The following is a 17,768-nucleotide window of genomic DNA, read 5'->3' as shown; positions in this document are numbered from 1 at the left end:
TCACAAAGAGGTCTTAATGACTTGTCCCAAACCACCCAGCTAGTAAATGTCTGAGGTGCAGTGTGAATCAGGTTTTTCTAATTCCAGGTTCAATGCTCTATCCAGCCTATCAAGTGGCAGAAACAGGATTATAGCTCAGCTCTTCTGATTCCAAAACCTTCCATTGTACCACACTGCCTCACTACAGTAGAGGGAGATTAAGCTGTTACTTGTGTGTAGGATGCATCAGAGTATTTAGAGCTGAAAAGGATCACTTCATTTTTGTTTGGTCATTTCAGTTGCGTTTGACTCTCTATGACCCCATTTGGGGTCTTCTTGGCAAAGATCATGGAGCAGTTACCATTTCCTTCTCCAGGTCATTTTACATCTGAGGAAACTGAGGCAAATAGGGTGAAGTGATTTGCTTAGGATTACACAGCTAATAAGTGTCTAAGGCTAGATTTGACTCCAGCACTCTATTTACTGTGCCACCTAACTGCCCTGAAAAAAAGATTATGGGTCTCTTCATTTTGTAATTGAAAAATGGAGACCTAGAAATGCAAAGTAAATTATACAAGGCCATGCAAATAAGAAGGAGAAATTAAAGATAAGGCATATATTGCAGTAGTCCATGGAATTCTAAGACTTCCAGTCTCAAGGAGTGAGAGATAAAGATAGTGCTACTATTGAAAATTGTTAAGTTGCGTCCGACTCTTCAGGACCTTTTGGGCCAGAGATAGAATGTTTTTGGAAGAAAGGGAGGGAAAAGCTCAGGGAGAAAATGAGTTTACACAGAATTTCTAAGTTGGATTTCAAAAATCATCTAATTTAAGCCATACCTGAAAAATAATCTCCTTTAAAAGTGGCCAATCATTTATTTTCCACTTGAAAACCATCCTCCCCACATCCAGTAATCATACCCTCGTTATCTTCTTAGACAGACAGCCAATCCTTCCTTTGGATAACTCTATCATTAGGGGTTTTTTTCTTACACCAAGTCTAGATCTACCTTTGCTCCTCATTCTGTTTTCTATAACCAAGCCAAATTGGTTTACTTCCTCCTCCCCAAGAAAGCCCTTCAAATACTTGATAAGAGCAAGCTGATTTTCCCCAAGTTTTTGTTAAGCTAATTGGTACTTGTGTGGCTGGCTCTGCAGTCCTTCCCCACAACAAAATGGTTCCCTTTTCTAGACATGCTGCCATTTTCTGTGTCTTTCCTACAATAAGGGTCCCAGAACTGGACACAATATTCCACATACGATCTTATCAGAGCAGCATAGGACAGGACAATCACTCCTATTGTTATGGTCATTTGTCAATAGCTTTTTGGCAGCCCTGTCACATTATAGAATGGTACTAAGCTTGAAGTTCACTAAACTCCCCAATTTTTCAGATGTTTCAGTCACAATGTGTTGAATTTGAAATGAGGACAGGGCCTTATCACCAGGCAAGGTCCAGAAGGCAGCTTTAGATGCAAGATTGAGACTTTAGCATGAGAAGTCAGAACCAGACATCTGACAGATGTTTGCATAAATCTAACAACCAAGACTATATAATGAATAGATTATCTTTCCAAAGGGGAGAAAAAAGTTTTAAAAAGAAAATGACAAGATCAAGAACCCAGACTTGACAGGCACATATATTAGGGAAAAAACAGTGGAAGTCTCATAGGGGGAAAAAGAATCATTTAGAAAAGTAAGAGAATCAGGCTACTCCTGAGGCATTTATAAGGTACTGTAAAAAGGAGAAGGTGATCATTAGAAGAATCAAGCAAAGGAAAGTAAGGACAGAGTATAAACCTTTCAATCACAGAGAGGTGACCACTAGTGATTTTCAAAAGTACTGCTTCACTAGAGAGGTGCCAGATAGCAGGGGATTAATTAAAGAAGGAATGAGTTGTGATAAAGCACTTTCTTTAGGATTTGCAAGTCACCCTTCGAACTAAGTACAGCATATATCATTTTCTCTATATTACAGATTACACAGCCAGCAGCAGATGGGAAAAGACAAGATAAAGGACACATGTGGAAGAGTTATCATCAGAGTGGTGATTTTCAATGTTTTTTGTTCCTTGAATTCCTTTTCAAAAAAGTTGTGTGTGACTCCATGGGTAATTTAATGTAATCATATTATTCTACTATTATTTACTGCTTTAAGGGTCATTAAAGGATTTTTTTAGCACATGTTCCTTGGATCATCATTGAGAACTCGAAAAGGATTCTGGACCTATGTAATGGAAACAACTGCATTAGAGGAAGAGGAATGAAACAATGAATGCATACAGATAGTCAAGTGGAGAGAAGGATAGCACTTAGCCATTTCCTTCTCCAGGTCTAACTGATCTCAGTTTAAAAAAAAAAAAAAAAGGTGAGGCTACTAGTCAATAAACAAATGTTTACTTAATTTGTTTAAGAGGGAGGGAAGGTAGGACTGAAGTCCTGAGAATTTTCTGCCACAGCAGCTGTGGACAGTATAACAGAAAAAACATTGGACTGAGAGACAGGACAAGACGATAATCTATGCAACCTAGAGCAAATGCTGTTAACTCACTCTGGTCAACAGTTTCCTTATTTGTAAAAAGAGGGGAATGAGAACATTCCTCTTGGCCTTTTGTCTAAGATCAAGTATGTAAAGCTAGACAGTCGTTCAGAGTCAAGATTCCATATAACAGCAAAAAAGGAATAAAAGTGCTGCTACATGATTACAAAGACCCCATTGAAGTTAGAAAGCATGATTTCACAGTGGTAAATTCACAAGTTTGCAAGTTCTTTGTCTTTCTACAGGGGGATTATATGACTGAGGAGCAGACAGAGTCAATGGCTGGTGTATGATACATCAGGTATGGCAAAGGGTCAATAGGGTAATAGAATGATGATGACAGAAGTATTCTAATCGCTGAATCTAAACTAAGAATGGAAACAAAATATAAAAGTCAGAAAGGAGTTAGTCAATAAAATTCAAGATCATGCGCCCAAGAAAGGAATGACTAGTTCACTTCTGGTTTTATTGTGGAGGCTACCACAAATTTAGAGGCTGTGAGTTCTCCAAGTGAAGTTTTTAGAGCAGAAAGATAGTTCACTGAGGGTCTCAGGACATAATAATACACAGAAAGCTAGTATGGCACAAATTGGAAGATGTCACAAAATCTTCTGTAAGTCACAGATGCAACTAGCAGAACAGAAAGACTTCCCAATTGGTCTTGCCTGGTGCAGAATCCTTTCTCGTGTCATTTTGGGATAGTGAGTCTGGTACAACACCAGGAAATGAACTCCATCCTGCAGCAATGAATTCTGACAGACAGTACATAATAGAGGGCTATGCATTTTACAACGTGGCCATCCTCAGAACTGACTGACCAATAACTTAGGGTAGGTCAAATGGGCCAGCTCCAAAAATCCTTGCCTTCTGATACTAAACTAGCTCCATGTCTGCCTCATCTTTTGGCCCACTTTTCTCCCATTGTCTCAACAAGAGCAAGAATCCCTGGCTGGAAGAGCTCATATTGCTTCTTCTCTAACGCTCAGTCCTTTGTGCTCTGTTTACACCCCCCTTTAAAGCAATGAATATTTTGAGCTAAAAACAACCTAGTTAAATTAAAAGAATAAAACAACTGCAGCTTAAGGCAACAGTTATCACAGCTGGATTTAAAGTATGCTAAACACCATGCATTATGATGAGAAATAACAGTATCAAATTCATCTAGGTTTCATTTCAGAGGCACCAGTGGCCTGTGCCAGCTTTCAGGATTAAAAGCAGCTGCATATTTGGCTAATGAAAAGCCAGAAATATTTATGATCACTAATAACAATATTTAGCCCCATCACCTGTGTTTACAATGAGTTTAGGAAATTTACACTTCTTACCAATATTGTGTGCGATACCTGATCATGAAGGGGAAAAAAAAAGAACATTAACTGACTGCACACACCAGGTTTTTCAAGCAGCTGACTCAACAAGAGGCAGATTTGAGGCTGGGATAAAGTTAATAAAAACTTTGATCCTTCATTCATTGCAAGGGGGGAGACTTCATTTCCACATTCTCATTTACTGGCCTTGGCCACCTGGTGCTGACAGAGGAGCAGGTGTGTGCCAGACCCCCGGGATCACTTTCTGGAAAGTGACTGTGGCAGCTCCAGCAACTTTATCCGCCTGTATTGACTCTGTGATTGTCATGGCAACTGGGCAGCCTCTCTAGGCTCCTGGAAAGAACTCGGAAGCCACCCGAAGGTTTGGGGTTGGTATTTTTCATTCTGCCTGCCAAGTGATTAGGACTGGATGAATATCTTTCCATTGGGCTGGGGCTTTCTGGTCTCCATTGTAAACAGAAAATTTCTCTTCTTAAGCATAACTGTTTTATTAACTGTCTGCATTCATTGACACTGAAAATATATAAAAGCAAAATGCATGGTGATCCAGGGAACTCACATAATGAGCATATTTGGAAAAGCACTGAATTGCATTTTCCTTTCAAAGTTTGCAAGTTTTATCAAAAGTAAGCTATAAGCTCTAAATGGCTACAAATGATATTGGACCCCAAACCTTAAACAAAGAGTGGCCAAGTCATAGATTTTGATATATGGCCTTTAAAGGTAAAATAGGAACAGATCTGGAGCTAGAAGGGACCTTTGTAACTAAACAGTCCAAACTGTTCAGTCTACAGAAGCCCATAAAGGCAGAGATAGCAAATTACAGAGGCAAGTTTTGAGCCCAGATTTTCTGAATGCAGAGTATATATCTTTATAGGATCTGTAAGAAATCTTTCAAAGGCCCAAGTCAGGAATAGTAGAAGGTATATTGAAGTTTTTCAGCCAGGGAAAAAGAGACATACATATGGAAGGATGAAGGGAAGAAATTTGTTTGGCCCAATGGATAGAGAGCTAGATTTAGAGTCAGGCCTATCAGAGTTAAAATTCACCTTCAGATATATACTAACCATGTAAACCTGGGCAGGTCACTTTACTTTTGTTCTATTCAGTTTTCTCATCTGTAAATGTGGCTAATAACAGCACCTGTCTCCCCCGGTGGTTATGAGAATAAAAAAGATGATACTGATAAAGTGCTTAGTATTTACATTTTTAAAAAATAGCTATCTATTTGGTATTCCAAGGTCTACCGAGTCAAATGGCTGCTTTTCAACATTTGAATAAATTCATTCTTTGGCCCTAGTAGGCACATCAGAAACCTTTCTGGGGGAAAATATTCTTAGCTGAGAAAACAAACTTTGTCTCCATTTAGAGAACTCTGGAAAGGTAAAAAGTTCTGGGAAATGAACTCATCTGGACAAAATTTCAATCCATGCCTTCATGCCAACACTAGTCAGATCTGAAAGGAAAATCTAAATGTTCTAGCTGTCTGGAAAACTTATCTCCAATTAATTAGAATTTCTGGTTACCTGGCTCTAGTCAAACAAAGTGAGCACAGATATTCCACATTCATGGGAGGAGGGAAAAACTGAGCCTCACAATATCTGCATTTGCTTCCATATTTCTCCTGTTTCCTCTGTACATAGTGTATTTTTATAATATATGTTAAGTTGAAAGTGATAATAACAAAATGGTCCTGCTTGACCCCTCCTGAAATTTCTTCTACTCTAGTCTGAAGATTTTATATCTCTTCTGTGGATTTTTTTCTCAACATTTTACTGAATTTCATCTGCACCCCTCTCATCCTCCCCTCTCCTTTCTTTCTTTTTTTTTCTTTTTTTTTTTTTTTTTAAATTCTGGTTCCAGCATTTAAAAAAGGTATTCACATTTACTATTAAACTACATGCTAAGCCAAAGTAGGCCAGCTGATATAGGGTTAACTGTGGCCTTTACAAGGAATGTATTTTTCTGAACTTCAGTTTCATCAAACATAAAAATAGAGCTAATAACACTTAAATGACTTACCAGGATTATTATGGAAGCACTTTGTAAATCTTAAAATATCCAATAAATGTAAATTACCATGATCTATTCTAGAAGGAAGTCAAAACCAAAGTGTTCTTTGCATTGTCATAAGAACTTACGACACTCTCAATCACAGTAAAAATTCCATTTGTCCTATTATGTTATGTTTGGATTTCCTCAATTGAGTGGTTTGGGGTTTTCACTTAGTTACTTCATTAAATTAGTACAGCTCACAAGAGGAATCCTGTTGGCACAGGTCTGAAATGCATGGATGGACATAAACAATGATTCAACATGGGAAGGGCCACAGAGGAGAAGTCTCCTTTGCACTGAGGAGCAAACAGAACCCCTCTTTTCTTTGCAACTAGTCTCAGAAATTTCAGGGTAACCATGAGAGAGAGATAGAAAGGCAACTTTATCAATCTCTGATCTTCTGTGTCCCTAAAAGATTTAATGACATCTGTTAATCTACACAGGGAATATTTTTAGAAGTCAGGAAGTACTTTCACAGAAAGGTGCCTTTGTAGGAGATATCAATCATAGAACATTTATTAAGTACTTACTGTGTGCCAAGAACAATACTAAGCTCTAGGGCTATAAAGAGGAATCATGGCAAAGTGGAAAGGGAATTGGACTGGGATTCAAAGGTCCATATCCAAATCCTGACTGATTTCTAATGTAAGCTGGGCTGTTAACTGTTCAGAGGTCCTATTTCTTTACCTATGAAGTGGTGATAAAAACATTTGTGGAATATACAACTCACAGAGTCAATTGAAGTATTAATCAAGATAAGACAAGAGAATCAACAAGCATTTAGTAATTAATTCTTTCATTGTGCCACCACTGTTAAGATATGAGTTATAAGAAAAGACAAAAAACAGGTCCTGCTCTCAAGGAGCTCAATCTAAGGAGAGATACAAAGAACTTTGTAACACTATAGCACTAGAAAAACACAAGTTATCGTGGTAGCTATTATACCTATATCCTGAGGCTACCACTGCTATTATCTAAAAGCATTAACTTTATTTAGATCAGGAGTTCTTAACCTCTATTGTGTCATAGAGACTTCTGGGAGAATGGTGTAGTTTATGGGCACCCTGCAGATTTTTGTTTAAAATACATAGGAGTACAAGGGAAACCAAATACATTAAAATAAAAATATTTTAGATATTTTGATATTTGAAAGACATTTTTAAATATTTTAAAAGATATTTAAGATATTTTGAAAATAAATATTTAAACATATTTTTAAAGATATTTAACATGTACTACTGGGCTTATATCCCAAAGAGATCATAAAGAAGGGAAAGGGACCTGTATGTGCACGAATGTTTGTGGCAGCCCTTTTTGTAGTGGCTAAAAACTGGAAACTGAATGGATGTCCATCAGTTGGAGAATGGCTGAATAAATTGTGGTATATGAATATTATGGAATATTACTGTTCTGTAAGAAATGACCAACAGGATGATTTCAGAAAGGCCTGGAGAGACTTACATGAACTGATGCTGAGTGAAATGAGCAGGACCAGGAAATCATTATATACTTCAACAACAATACTATATGATGACCAGTTCTGATGGACCAGGCCATCCTCAGCAACGAGATCAACCAAATCATTTCCAATGGAGCAGTAATGAACTGAACTAGCTACGCCCAGAGAAAGAACTCTGGGAGATGACTAAAACCATTACATTGAATTCTAATCCCTATATCTATGCCCACCTGCATTTTTGATTTCCTTCACAAGCTAATTGTACAATATTTCAGAGTCTGATTCTTTTTGTACAGCAAAATAACGTTTTGGTCATGTATACTTATTGTGTATCTAATTTATATTTTAATATATTTAACATCTACTGGTCATCCTGCCATCTAGGGAGGGGTGGGGGTAAGAGGTGAAAAATTGGAACAAGAGGTTTGGCAATTGTTAATGCTGTAAAGTTACCAATGCATATAACCTGTAAATAAAAGGCTATTAAATTAAAAAAAAAAAAAAAAAAAAAGGAAAAAAAAAAGATATTTAACATGTCTTTAAAAATATATTCAGTAAAGATATTTAAAAAACAATACAAGTTCACAGACCCCAAGGTAAAAATTCCTATTACTTAGAGTAATTCTAAAGCTAATTAGGAACCAGTCACAGGGGGCCAACATGAATAATAATAACTACCATTTATAAAATACTCACTTTAAGGTTTTTAAAGGGCTTTATTCCCCCTTTTGATTCTCACAAGAAACCTAGAAAGTAGGTGATATTATTAGCCTCATTTTACACATGAAGATGCTGTGCACACAGTTATTTGAACTCAGGTCTTTCTGACCCCAGTGTTGTTACCCACTGCTCTGATGTTTCACTTTGTGACTGCCCACTTAAGGTGTGTGTACTAAAGAGTATAGGTATAAGTACTAAGGACTGTAGAATGAAAAGTAAGACTGTTATATTTTTACCCTTGTAAGTCTAGGACTGTAGCGCCCTGCACATAATTAGCACTTGATAAACATTTGCTGAATTGAAAGAGTGAATGGAAACCAATAAAACTCAGGCACGTTGGCAAATTCCCATCAATTTGCCTTGCCTGGTCCTTGGCAAACTAGTTCAAGGATCATAATGAACTCAACACTTTAAGTTAATATATATATATATATATATATACATATATATGTATATATATATATATATAAAAGCTCTTTTTCTGCTGCCCATACTAATACTAAATCATAATGAATAATTTTGTGATTCATCTAGTAGGATGCTAGGTAAACCCCATCATTTCACATACCTGAAAAATGAATTACTCTCAGAAACATTATAAAACATCATCAAGTCCTCTCCTCATATATAGCCAAAGATTTCAAATTTTATTCAGCATTTCTGTGTTAAGCAAGTAATATGGGCAAAGGCCTTTACTAAAACCCTACTTTGATGCCTCAACATGGTGTGAAGGTAATTCTGGGTTCAAGAAGTCAATGCCAAAAAGAACAACTGGTAAGTCCTACTGTGTTGGAAAGGCCAATAAGAAAGGTCAGTAAGGAATGTGTATCTACTGACTGAGGACAAGCATTGTTAATTTCAGAAAGGATCATTAATAGAAGATGGATTACCAATTCATTACTGTTTTTTAAGCTATAGAAACTCATGAAGACAGTCTACTAAGACACAGGGATTTGTGAACTGTGATAAAGATTAAAATAAAAGAAGTAAATGAAATGTTATATTTAACTTATGTGTATACATAGTTAGGTAGCTCAGTGTGCCATGTCTTGAGTCAGGAAAACATGAATTCAAATGTGACCTCAGAGAAGGAAATAGCAAATCACTTCAGCATCTTTGCCAAGAAAATCTTCCCCCAAAAAAAAGAGATTACAAAGAGCTAAACATGACTGAAAATGATTAAACAATAACCAAATGGAAGCAAAACAAAATTTAGACAAGACATGATCCCTAACATCATGGAGTTTGTAGCCTAGAGGATTTTTCTATAATTTAACTCCTTAACTCAATTCTTGAGAAATCTGAACTCTATGCTGCTAAATGAGGTGATTTTTATACTCTTCCCCAAATGATTAAGAACAGTGGTGTCCACTAAACCTGTAGGCTGTATATTGACTTAAAAAAACAACAACAACAACAACACACACACATTTTAACATTACCTAGATTCTGTTCTATTTTATATATTTCTCATTTTGATCTGACATGAGAATATCGCCCACAAGTTTAACACCTTTGGCTTAAAGTATCAAGGGTTACTGGATCAAGTTGCAAAAGTACAAACTTTCCTCTAGCCCAAGAAGTCTTAACCTGTAACTATAAAGTTTTTTTTGGTTTAATTTTTTTTAATATGTAGGTAAGTAAATTAAGGGTGTTTTTTTTTTTTGGCAATCTTATTTATTTAAAAACATTATTCTGATATGTATACATATATTGTATTTAATATATACTTTAACATATTTAACATGTATGGGACTACCTGCAATCTAGGGGAGGGGGTGGAGAGAAGGAGAGGAAAAGTTGGAACAGAAGTTTTTGCAAAGGTCAATGTTGAAAAATTACCCATGCGTATGTTTTGTCAATAAAAAGCTATAATAATAATAAAAAAAAAAACATTATTCTGAGAAGTCAAGAGATTTCATCACACTACTAAATGGATCCATGACACACACACAAAAGGCTAAATACCTGTGCTTTAGCCAATTGTTCATATTTAAACATATCATTCTTTTTGGTTTACTCATGTTAACATCATTTTCAGCAACTGCAGTACCTGTTCCCTGCTCCGGGTGATCCTCTCTGACAACAAATCAGAGTTATTCCTTTCTTCATCCAGTTCCATCTCCATCTGCGAAATTTTGTCCTATAAAAGAAGAAATGTACACATACCTATTTAAACTGGGTTTTTACAGATGAAAATGGGACAGCTATCTATGTGAGTGAAAGGGAAAAGATATGTGAAGACATGGTACCTGAGGGCAGGATGAAGAGAGAATACAGAAGACTAGAGCTGAGTGAAATTTTCTGTATTCCAACACTAATTCTCAATGAACCACTAATTTAAAATGAAAGGGTTCACGCATGGCCCAAAACACTCATGCTAGATTCAGCAAATGTCTTCTAAAGGCAAGAAGAAGTTCTGAATGTTTCATTTTGTTTAAAGTGTACCACTTACCAATTCTTACTATTGCTCCTAGGACCCTAGGAGAAGGCAAAGTCTTTGAATACCTTTGGCCTTTTTTTCCTTCTAAGTAAACTCAAAAGAGTATTGGATCATGTTTCAAAGTTAACCAAATGTCAAATCAGTATTCACCAAATTTTTTGAGTTGGGTTTTATTTGTAATTCATTATTTGTTATGGAAAATGCACTTGAAAGAAGTTTTGTGGGTGGGAGGGAAAAGGAAAGGGAAAAATAATGCAAATTTCAATATACAGAATTGCTAGGTTTTTGCATTTATTTCTTTTCTCTAGTCACCAGTTTATTGTTATTTTAAATGTTTGGATTAAGTTGGAGCCACAGATGCAAGAAAGTAATTGGCAGTCTTGGATTTAGGTGCTGAAATATTTATGGATAAATATTGTCCCTGGAAACACTATAATCTCAGAAGAATATTACAAATAACCCAACCAACAATAAAAGGGGACATGTTGAGTATCAACAGGCAACAGCACATTACTGGCAATGATTTTCATGCAAGAAGTGAGGGTAAAAACACATGATAGAGGAATATCGATGGTGGGAAAAAGGTGGGCCAGTCAAATATGAGAATGAAGAACAACAAATGGTATCCCAAATGGTCCACTGGTACTTCCAAAATACTTTTTAAAAAGTAAGCAAATAGATCTCTCTACGGAGTATTTGATGAAACATGTGAACACAATTTATGTATTATGTAATGGCACAGATGGGCTGAACCCAGAGCTTAACACAGTGCTTGACATATACCTAATAAGCACTTAATAAATACTTCCTGACAGATTAATCCATCAGAGAAGGTAATCAATGATCTACCAAAATACCAAAATTTTATTTCCAGGATGATCACAATAGTTTGAGAATTAGAGATTCTTCTTTATGCACAAAAGGTAAATTGCATATAACTGATGGAAGGCCAAGTTCATCTACCAAGACCAATTTTTAGTTATTGTAGTTATCATCCATCTAGGATGATGCCTTCCCAAGCATGGAGACCTAGAAACTGAAAGAACCCTTATCATCAACTCAGTATTTAATTGCATTAGTTTGCATAGGAATCATGTACCTACTCTAAGGCTCTATGAATTTTTCAGGGAATATTCACAATGTAATTAAGAAATCTTCACAAAATAGTCTATACAATCATACCCTACTTCAATGCTCCCTTCCCCCTCTCCAATTTATGGAAGGTGCTGTTTAGCTGATAATCAGTTATCCACCTGGCTAAAAAGTAATTCCTGTGTGGCTATGTTTTTTGTGGAAGACATGCAAGGGAAATAGAAATAGGTAAGAATCAGGGAAAGACAGCTTGGCTACCCTCATAGGCCAGCTCCCTTTATAAGGTCATTTGACTGTCAAAATATTCTTCTCATTGGTTGGGGTGCTAAGAATTGTTCTTTTTCCAGTTTAAAATGGAAGAAGAGATCCTCCTGGAAATTTTGTTCAATTTTTAAAAAGCATACTTTAATTCTATGACTACTTCCATTTATCCACATTGTTCATTTAACATTCACTATACTGAAAAAAATATTGATGAAAGCATCTTTATTCAGATAAGGAAATACTATTTTAATTTTCCTAGGATGACATGAGTCAATGATGCAGTCCTTTCAGAATTTCCATTGCCCATGTGTTGAACAGGAGTGTTTCCCTGGTACAGGTCAGTGGATATTATGCCTGTCCTCTGAATTTACTTGCTTATTACATGGCCACGTGGGGCAGAAGGCATTCAGCTTCCAATAATTTGAGTTAACATCTGTTCATCTTACAATGAGGTCTCAAATTCCTAGAAATAAGCATGCTAGGATCCTATTAGCAATTGGCAACTATTTCAAGAGAACAGAAAAATTATCTAACCAGTTAAATTTAGTCTGTTTATCCTCTCTCCTATGAGACATATCTAGAGAAATTGGTCATGTCAGAATTAATATTCATTAAATGTCAATGGCTTCTTTGCCATTGAAGAAGGTAGGAGAAGGTAGATATTTGCAAAACATATTCAAGAATTAAGTTGACTACAAATTCATCCTTTTTCACCCTGTACTTGAATAACATTTATTTCCCTCTTAAAACATCTCGACATTTTATCTTTAGTATGCTCCAAGTTTTATTTTAATCCAGCTTTTTCTCAAGTCTCATTGTCATATTGGATGATGCTATTCTTTTGAGTGATACTATTGTGTCATTGTGCTATTTTAAATATGGTTTTGATGATTCTAAAATTATAACTATACAATTGTCAGTGCACCATTTGTATTTAGATTTTCTGATATGATTTACATTTTTGTCATTATTTGTTAAGTATTTTGGGTTGTCTGAAAGTCTTACGCTTATTTTGAAAATGAATATAAGACTTTATTTTCTATTGTCACATGCTGTTACCTCTTTCACATGCTTATTTTTTCTCTTCCCCCAAAATAGTAAAATCCCCAAGGATAGAGTCCAAGTTAGATGTTTTACAAAGCCCTGTTCCACAAAATGTTTAATATAGTGCTAAGTATATCACAGTGCTTGATATGCAGTTATAGAATTATGTTATAGCATATTTATTATGCCATATATATCCACAAAGCTGGCTTATACATGAGCAAAAAAAGGTTTGTTAAAAACAGGTAACCAAAATAAAGTATGGGATGATATGGAAAACTCTGGAACTGGCTTCTAAGTCTGAATTCTACAGCTTTCTGTTTGATCTAAGGCAAGTGGTTCAACCTCTCATGATCTCAGTTTTATCATATCTAAACCGAAGTAGTTTTACTAGAGTATTTCCAATCCTTCCAGTGCTATCAGTCTGTGACTTCCCAATCTCTCACCAATTTTCTTAATTTTAAAAGGGAATGATACTACTAAATTCTAACCACTCCAGAGAAATGAAAATGGATGTAACTTAAAAGCTTAAAGGGAAAACCTTGAAACATCCCCAAGATCTACCATCCTTTGATCATGAAAACATCAAGTTGGAAGAGGAAAGAGAGGCATGAGGGTAAATTCAGAAAAACCCAAGTTCAAATCTGGCTTCAGATATCTACTAGGTAGATGACTCTGGACAAGTCACTTAAACTCTGTTTGCCTCTATTTCATCATCTGTAAAATGGGAACAATAATAGCACCTCCCTCTCAGAGTCATTGTGAGAATCCAAGGAGACAATAATTATAAAGTGCTTAGAATAATGCTGGAAACATAATAAGTGCTACATAAATGTTAGCTATTATTAACTCTACCTCCATTTGCTTGACTTGTCTACTGCGATCCTCCTTAAGATGATTCTTTGCCTCCAATTCATACTCTAGGTCTTTCAGCGTTTGTTCCAGAAGTTGCCTTTTTGTAATAGCTTCATCTTGAGCTCTCTGGTAATCTCGTAACTCCTCCTCCATCAGGCGCATCTGCAGAGAAAAAGGGATGGTAACTTATTAATGAGATAAAAATCCAGGCAGACAATGAATCCCTAGGAAGAGATCTATGGAAAGGTGATGGAAAGACTGAGCTCTGGTCATTAAGGCAGCCATGCTGTTCAAGTCTATAATAGATTATTTGTTCCTGTACAAAAATTACTAGTTCCTAAAGAGCTTCCAATTATGAACAGAGCCAAATTCAAAGCCAGCTTCAGAGTGTTACTGTCTATGTGATCTATGGTATGTCTCTGCCTCAGTTTCCTCAACTGTAAAATGAGGATAATAATAATGGCACACTTACCTCCAAGGGTTGTTATGAAGATCAAAAGAAATAATATTAGTAAAACACTTTGCAAAACATCATAATTATTAAATTATGAACTATAATAGTATGTGGAAGAAAAAAAAAAGAACAATTTTTTTTTTAGATATACAAAGGAAAACAAAAGGGAATACAGACAAGGGGAGTCAATTTTGTTACTCTTGTGCTAAATTTAATATACACTTTAAAAAACTATAAAATAAAAGTTACACTTTAATATACATTGTTATTTTACTGTTCTATGTGGCAATGTTTATGTCTGTTGATGTTTAAGCTTATAATAAAAAGGAAAACCTAAATTAAAAACCAGTATATGGATGGAGCTTTTGATATGTGAATCTCTTTTGATGAAATAATTATCCAGTCACTGAGAGAGAGAGATTTTCCCCAATACTTTGAAGTTCATGTAGCACTTTGATCATCTCTCTTTGATTGTTTGCATAGGATTGAGGGCTAAAAGGTGCCTTAGCCATCAATTAGTCCAACCTCCTCTCTGAAAGACAAGGAAAGACCCTCAGAGAGACATAAGTGACTGGTCCAAGTTAATACAGATAGTAAGTAACAAGAGCCAGATGTTTCAAATCCAATGCCCTTTCCACTCTATTCCACTGCTCCCCATTTTATCACGGTTATGCATATCCTACCAGACCAAGGGTTCTTAATCTTTTGGGGAGAAGCATAGATCTATTTATTAGTCTGGTGATCTCTAAGAAGGTGGAACCTTTTCAGAATAATGATTTTAAATGAATACAATAAATATGCAGGATTACAAAGGAAACCAATTATATTGAAACACAGTTGCCATAATGTTGGGATTTTTTTTTAAGTTCATAGACATCACATGAAGAATATCTGTACTAGACTGTTAAGTTTCATGAAGACAGAGACATTATTTTTTCTAAACCTCTGCATCTCATCTAGCACCTAATTAGTACAGTGCTTACTATATAGTGGGTGCTAAGTATATTTCTTGAACTGAACATCATCCTTGTCATCAACACAACTCAACCTTTTTATTGAGATATCCTCCCAATACGATCCAAAAAAATGGAAGGCTACCAAAGCAAGAAGTGTCTAAATATCTAAGGATATGAGATAAGATCTTTTTCAGTCTATAGCATTCTCCCTCCAACCTCTCCTCCCCCACCCCTACCATCCACCTTGGTCCATGCTCTTAACTGTGTGCCAAGAAGAAAAGGTAGAGAATAGATTTATTTATTGCTTTATTAACTTAAGAGAAACCTGAAAAGTAATACAAAGGAAAAGATTTCACTTCATTATTCTTTCCCCCTACCCATCAGAGTGTCTAGGAACATGTTCCCCAGTGCTAGGTGGGGAACAAAAATATAAACCTAATAATTATGACTACTACTAGTACAACCATTATCACCACCCCTACATTTAGCTCCTCCTCTTCCAATTATTACAATTACTGCTACTACTACCACCACTAACACTATCACACTATCACAACTGCTATACACTATTATTTCCACTGCTATTATTACTACCATTGTAACCTCACACTTCCCTACTACTACTACTACTACTACTACTACTATTACTACTACTACTACTACTATAACCATCACAACTAATATTGTCATTTCTACTACTACTAACACTACTTATTACTATTATTATCTATATAGAAGATGACTGGCAGCCTAGAATAATGGCTAGAGCCAGCTTTGTAATTAAGGAGACCTAGGTTCAGATTGACTTTAACATACACTAGCTATGTGACCCTGGGCAACTCATTTTACCTGTCAGTGTGTTGTGCAATTCATATTATAAATTGTAAAGAAGGTATAGATCTATATCTATACTGGTAGAATTCCCTGGGTGCTCCTTACAATGATGAAATTACATATACCCAAAAATATATATCTATGTCATATTACTTTAAAGTTATAAAATATAATCCTAACAAACCTAGGAAGTAGATAAGGCAAATATTTTATGGAAAAGAAAAATGAAGTTCAGTGTGGTCTATTACATGGCTTATAATATGAGAGATGATTTCTATGACGTCACAAAGTCCCCTTTGCCTTATATGTATGTCCCACTACTCTAAAGACTGTCTAAAACATTATCATTATATATCTATTCTTATGAAGGCATTTTCCAATTCTCCCAACTGCTTCCCCTTTCAAACTATCTTCACCTATACTGTATATCTTATAAGTGATTTAAATGTTGTCTTTTTCATTATTAAGATGAGTTCCTTAAAAACAGGAACAGTGGGTTTTTTGCCTCTCTTTGTACTCCCAGTGTTGAGCACAGTGTCTGGCATATAATAATTACTAAATAAATGTTTGTTGACTAACTGCTGACTATGGATTAAGGCATTGTATATCCAGATTCCTCTAGAAAGGTAACCAATTAGATCAATGGAATGGAGATCTTTGTCAGATTAATTTTTTAATGTGAGAAAAAAGTCATTAGTTTTAGAATGAAGCAAGGGAAAGAAACACCTGAAGGACGGAAAGGCAAGAGGGATCTCAGACAGCCAAGGTATAGCATTAGGCCCTAGGAAATAAAAAAATAAGAGAACCTAATAAATGGAAGTGCAAGGATGCTTGAAGACACTTTACACCAGGTTTAAATCTCAATAGCATCTCTGGGGGATGGATCAAGCCTGGGCCATTTTTAATTTATGTAGTTACCTCTTTCCAGATCCCCAACACACAAACAATAAGCACTAACTCTCTTCTTTTTCTATTTCAGAGTTAATCATTACTTCATTTTTCTGGGGTTAATTTTTCTCATTTACAAAATATCATTAGACATCGCTTCCAATTTAAGATCCCAGGATAGTCCAGTGGAAAAAGAAATATTTGTTCTGGAATCAGAATACCTATGTTTAAACCCTGATGCTTACTGTGTGAATTTGGGCAAGTCACTTAAATTCCCTCGGCCTCAGTTTCCTTATCTACAATGGGGAGGTTGAACTAGCTAACCTCTGAAATTTTTTCTAGCTCAAAATTTATGAGCTTATTATGATCTTCCTAAAAAATGCTAAAATAATAATAATAACCTAAGAAAATATCATCATAACACAACACACAAGTCAGAATATACATAGAAGTTCAAATGAAATTAAAAAAAAAAGTTCCAGCTTCCTTCAAGAAATCACCATGTTGTCCAATGCCACAGTATACTTTTCTCCCACAAGATGGCACTGAACCAACAGTTTAGAAGAGGCATCCATGAAAAAGCCTTCCAAAAAGGGGCTATTTTTTAGCGAAAAGAAATGAACTGGATCTAAGCAGAATAGAGAACTCCTCTGGAGATACCTCCCTAAAAACATACTTCTTCTGTGTCTTACAGGCTGACCCTAGTGGCCTTGCCTAAACTCACCCCAAAATACCATGTTTTCAAACACTACAAGTAGAACGAAAGAAAAAGATTAAAGGATGCAAAATTCATGCTAAAGATAATGAGGGGGAAAAAATCATTATCTGGTCTTATTGGCTAAATATGATGGTCCTAACA

General features: G+C 35.7%; 1 protein-coding gene across 1 annotated transcript in view; it reads right to left on the bottom strand.

The window, feature by feature from the left end:
• CGNL1 (cingulin like 1) overlaps positions 1-17,768 on the bottom strand; it is a 201,046-nt gene that overhangs the window by 10,476 nt on the left and 172,802 nt on the right. The window contains exons 13-14 of the mRNA XM_003755724.4: positions 13,778-13,939; positions 10,133-10,222 (exon numbers count right to left, since the gene is read on the bottom strand). Of these exons, the coding sequence (XP_003755772.1) occupies positions 10,133-10,222; positions 13,778-13,939 (252 nt within the window). The remainder of the gene's footprint in view (positions 1-10,132; positions 10,223-13,777; positions 13,940-17,768) is intronic.

This window comes from Sarcophilus harrisii, chromosome 2 (genome assembly GCF_902635505.1).
Source record: "Sarcophilus harrisii chromosome 2, mSarHar1.11, whole genome shotgun sequence".
NCBI classification, from domain to species: Eukaryota; Metazoa; Chordata; class Mammalia; order Dasyuromorphia; family Dasyuridae; genus Sarcophilus; species Sarcophilus harrisii.
Note: the sequence above shows the minus strand (reverse complement) of the source record. Positions and strands in the feature narration are given on the sequence as shown.